Source organism: Pteropus vampyrus, unplaced genomic scaffold, assembly GCF_000151845.1.
Source record: "Pteropus vampyrus isolate Shadow unplaced genomic scaffold, Pvam_2.0 Scaffold127, whole genome shotgun sequence".
Classification (NCBI taxonomy): Eukaryota; Metazoa; Chordata; class Mammalia; order Chiroptera; family Pteropodidae; genus Pteropus; species Pteropus vampyrus.
In genome coordinates, this window is record NW_011888908.1 from 571347 (window position 1) to 576693 (window position 5347).

The 5347-nt window shown below is 41.8% G+C and overlaps 1 protein-coding gene across 1 annotated transcript in view; it reads right to left on the reverse strand.

Annotated features, from left to right (window-relative positions):
• The window catches only part of EYA1 (EYA transcriptional coactivator and phosphatase 1), a 157771-nt gene that overhangs the window by 16157 nt on the left and 136267 nt on the right, over positions 1–5347 (reverse strand). The window contains exon 15 of the mRNA XM_023534594.1: positions 2526–2626. Within this exon, the coding sequence (XP_023390362.1) occupies positions 2526–2626 (101 nt within the window). The remainder of the gene's footprint in view (positions 1–2525; positions 2627–5347) is intronic.

Sequence of the window (5347 nt, forward strand, 5' to 3'; positions counted from 1 at the left end):
TGTTTTTGTTTTTGCTGTAGGTTGGGGTGTGTGGGTCCCAAATAAAAACTATCACATACAAAAATAAATAGTAGAAACAATTTAAAGTTTCTTCAAAGAGCACAAATACTCATCATAGTCCTATTACTACTTTCCATTCCAACATCAAACCAAGAATTCCTTTACTTTTTCCATGTTGCATTCTTCCATGGCACACGTCTAAGAAACATACTGCTCAGACGGGTTTAGGAATGGACTTGCCCACAGAAACCTCGATAGGGCCCAAAGAATTTCACTTGTGTTCCTCACATTTTAAGTCATCACCTTCATAAGCATCCTTCTGCCTACCACAAGCTCAACGGCCACATTTTGGCAACCGTCTCCTGAAATTAAGACTTTTTTTGGTAAATACGAGAGAGAGAGAAGGACCAGCCTGGAAGGCAGATTCACGCCTTCAGCACTGAGCCATTTTGGCATGAAATGCTGCTCTTCAGTTCCACGCTGCTTGGAGGTGCAAATCACTTCCATGTCCCTCCAGCCACTAGGAGGTCCTGCCCAGGAATGGCGAAGGGGTTCCAGAAGCGTTCCCAGGAAAAAGACTTGAATCTGGACTCCCACCAAACATTCTCTAACTCTCCAGGCAGGGCTGAGTTTTGGATATTCTAAATTTAGTCAGGGAAAGACTTCATTTTATGAAGACAGCCCAAAGGGCTGACAGATGTACCTGATGACAATGGTGGTTGGCCATTGGTGAAGTTGGAATGTCAGAACTAGTGCTTAAGTGACAAATACTGCTTAGCATCAAGGTCCCCTGGAGCTGAGGTGTGTGTGGGTTCCCACCACTACTGACCACACTCGGGAGCATAGACTCCCGGGCACACTGTGTTTCTGTAGGTGTAACTGAAATAATCTATTATTTAAAGAACTGAGGTCAGCTTCTAAGTTTTTACTGGAATTCACAGGCACTGAAGGTGAATTAGGTCATCTTTAGACTCTAAGAATGCTGACCCTGTGTCATGCTTAATGCTGCATCTACATTCTGATGACTTTATATACCATTTTTGGCATTTACTAGAATGTTCCAGAAGAACTGAGTTGTTGCATCTTTTATGGAAACGTATAGTGATTTCTATGAGTGAGTATGTGGGGAAGGGAAAATTGTCCTATTGGTCAATCTCATAAAATATTTAATGCTCTTCAATTTAAGAAATATTTAGAGTACGACTGTGCCAAGATTTAGGGCATCATAAAATATTTCAAAGACAGAGTCTCAAATGAAAAAACAAGCAAAATAAGCTCCCAACCTTTCTGCAGCTCACACTTTACTGCCGAAACAGGCACATACACAAATAAAAACAATGGCTACCATTTCCTGCACACTCTATACGTATCAGCCTCTCTCTTATGGGTTTTACATATCTCAATTAAATCAAATCTTTAAACTATCCCAATGAACGAGGTGCTGCTATTATCCTCACTTACAGGTAAGGAAAGAGAAAGAGTTAAGTAACTTGTTCGAAGTCACAGAACTGCTAAGTGGTGGAGTTATAATTCGAACCCAGCCCGTCTGGCTCAAGCATCCAAGCCCTTTACAACAACTTCTCCAATTAAAGTGTAAATAAGTGCCACTATAACTGAGCTCTTAAAAGCAGGAGAAATAGAAAAGGTGGCATATGAACTGGATTTTGAAATGTAAGTAAGATAAAAACAGTAGGACATTGGAGAAAAAGGTCATTCTCAGCAGAGGCGACCTCAGAGAAGAAGTGGCAGGCGTGGCCACAGGAAGGCAAGCGACTCGTGTGACCGACTGCAGGATGAGGAGTGGAGTGGAAAAGATTGGAAAGGCAGCTAGTTACTGGATTGCGAAGACCCAGGCTGTGGTCCCCCTCCTTCCTCCTCTCTAAACTGCAATAAAATACATCAATGAGAAAGCTTTTGCAAAGGGCAAGGACAGAATTATACTTGAAGGGATGCAGAAGAATATAAAGAAGGATGATGGGCAAACTGGGACTCAGGCCACCCATAGTTGGGTCCACTCCCTTCCCCCTTTCCCAGTGTCTCGGGGCAAGGTGGCGACCTCATGATCAAAAGAAGGCACTGTACTCTAGGGCTGCAAATAGTTTTGCAAGCCGGCTCTGACCGACTGGTAGAGCCTCCCTGAAATGATGTTTGGAAGGGTCTTAGGTTGCATCCAGGCTCAGGTGACAAAGTTGCAATCACACGACAGTGTCCACCGTGGGTGCAGAAAGGGGCGTGAGCGCAGCGCGCGTGCTGCCTGTTCTGGGGGGTGGCTCCAGCACCCGCCTTCTTTCCTGCTCCCCCACAACAGACCGAAGTCCTCATCCTACGAAGATCCGCCGATCACGACCCCTGAGCTTACGTACGCCGCCCTTCGAAAGGATCTCTTCGTGTCTCACTCTACACGGCCCCTTCTCAGGGCTTAGGGTTCTGAGAACATCCACGACCTGTCTCACAGGAACAGAGCTTGTGTGAACCATCCGGTGAGCAGGATTTCGAGGACGAGACGCGCCAGCGAGAGCTCTTACCTTTTTGGCTGCTTGCTCCTCCTCCACGCCGTCGCCTATGACCACATACACCACTTTCCTTCCGAACCTTTGAATTATCCTCTCAAAACAGCTCTCCTTTCCTGGTGAACAAAAATAAATTAGAAAAAATGTAAAGTCTTTTAAAGTCTTAGAAAAAATGTAAACTCGGTGCGGTGGCACTTGAACTTTTTATAGAAAGTGCTTTTCTTTTTCATACTTCTGACTCAACGCTCACCTACTCGTGTGAACTAGAAAAGCACTTTTATGTGCCATTTAGGCAGCACGTGCAACAGTGTGATGATTTGAAGACTGTGAATTAATTACCCAAGTGGAGTCCCATCCCTTGGAAACTGACCATTTTAGTACTCTTTGCCCAGGGATTCACTTATCAAAAAAGCATGTTAGTCAATCACAGTATAGCACTTGGGGGAAAAAGTGCTGTCTTGCAGTAGTACTTTTCCCCCTATAAGCTGAGATTAAACAAAGACATGCAATTCTGGCAACATATTTTAACTTGATTTTAAAAATGTTTCATGATATATCAAACTCTGAAAATAATGTCTGATTCAAAGGCTACTGAGAAGGATAAACGAAATGGAGAAATCGAACACTGGGATGAGATCATCCCTTCCTTTTTAGGTTGAGATTCTATTTGACTTAAAGACCATCAAAGCCTAATGTGTTTACCTGAAATATTCCTGTGAACCTGTTTCTGAAATCAACATCAGGTAATTTGGGGCGCTGCAGGGAGCTCACGCTTGCCTTACCCAGGCATCGAATGTTCGATAAAGTGCTTTCCTAGAGGAAAAGCGGGTAAAGGTAACAGAATCCCTTTATCTATCTATTATCTTTCCCATGTCAAGACTTGGTCTGGGCTCCCATGGTGGCTACGCTGTCAGCACATCCCTGGGTTAATGCAGCCATTGTCGCTTGGAGGAGAAGCTGGCGTTCCACGTCCTGGGCTGCCAACAGGGTCATTTTAATGGACAATGGGGCAGTTTATAGTTTTCAAATGTGAATGGCTGAGCGAGGACTGCATCTCTTTCAAATAAGGATCAGATACACACACGAACAAATTGCTTGTTTGCTTAAACAAATGTCTGCTTTATATTTGTATTTTGCACTAAAATCTCTAGTTTGCATCTGACAGAACAAAATAGGGCCAGCCTTATTCAAAGGATGTAATTTCAATGCTTATTTAGTTGCCCACTAAACTGTGAAATATTAAAACACTTTCAGAAACAAATACAAAGTATAGTTTTCACTGCAAAAATATACAACCCCAAACTTGGATGTCATGAGACTTTTTTTTCCCTTAGAGGGAAATGTTCATGTGTTTTCGTAAGGTTTCCCTTTCATGGAAAACGGACGGTAAACTCGATGTTTTTTTAAGGTGAAGCTGTGGTGGATAACATCTCACCTGTACACTATCTCCTATAGGCTTCATTGTAAATTTTGAGTCAAGAGACATTTTGCACAATAAAGATTAAAAACTTGAAGCTGACTTTTAGAAGCTGATTTGAAGTCTTATTTGAAGTTTTCATTTTGATAAATCCATTTTGTTGAAAGGACATCATCGCTCTGCTACATGAGATACCAGTCATTTCCTCCTCCGACTCTGCCTTTTTGCCTAAAAGGAAAATTCCTAAGTTTTCTGCGTCGATCCCCAAATTATATCTCATTGTATGGCAAAATGAGCACTAAGTATAGGAGTTTAAATCTTTACTTTTCTTATTAAAAATATAGAAAAGTATCCTACCATTGGTTGTGAGATAATTTCTAACACCACATATTTTTTAATTCTAGTTTTTATTCTGTGCTGAAAAAAAACTGAAGTCAAATATTACAAACAAAATGCCCATTAAAAAATACTGGATTGCTAGTGTGATTTCCTATCATCCTAATATTTTCATTTCTTTGGGATGAAAGTTCAGTGTGCATGATGTGCAATCTACTTGCTCTGTCCTTCTGGGAAGTTAGGCACTGTCCCCTCTGTCCTATGTGGTTCTTTGGAATTTGTTCTGACTCTCATGTGCCGATAAAGCTTTCCCTGAGACCCTTGTTTACAAAACAAAATGCAGCTCTCTCTATAGAGGATAAACACCTGACTCGGTGTAAACTGATAAAAATTTTCATTTTATCAGGCTGCTAGGAATTCTATTTGATACATTCCTTTTTTTTTTTTTTTTTAATAAGAGTTTTCCTGGATTCTGTGTTTGGCCCTTCTCAGGAGTCATCAGTCATTCTCAAACTCCAACAATTTCCAACTTCACAGAGCTATCTGAACATCCCACAGGCTCTTCAAATTCAACATTGATAAGAACAAACCCTTATCTTTCCAATCAAACCTGATTTCCCCATCAGTTAATAGTGTCACCACCGACCCAGTTGCCTAAAAGAAACCTCTGTGCCAGCCTTCTTCACAATAAACAAATTCATACCTTTCATTCAACAAACCTTCCTGAGCACCTACTATGTGCTGGGCATTATAGCTACAATGATGAACGAGACAGACAGACCCAACTATCAAGGGTGTTATTGGCTGGTGGGGAAGTGAGATTGAACAAATAATTATATAAGTAGTTTTTTAGTGATGATTTAGTAAGTGCTTTGAGGAAGTATAAAAGTGTAGTCAGATGGAGAGTTAGACCTACAGGGATTCCATTTTTGCCCCTTTTTCTTCAGAGATGGGCAGCCAAAAACAGCCTTCTTCCCTGCTACCAGGATACTCCTCCCCCCGCCCACAGAACTTGCTAAAATAACATCAGGGTGACACACAAGGCCACTTATGCCAGACCCAACTCTGTCTCTCCAGCTTCAGC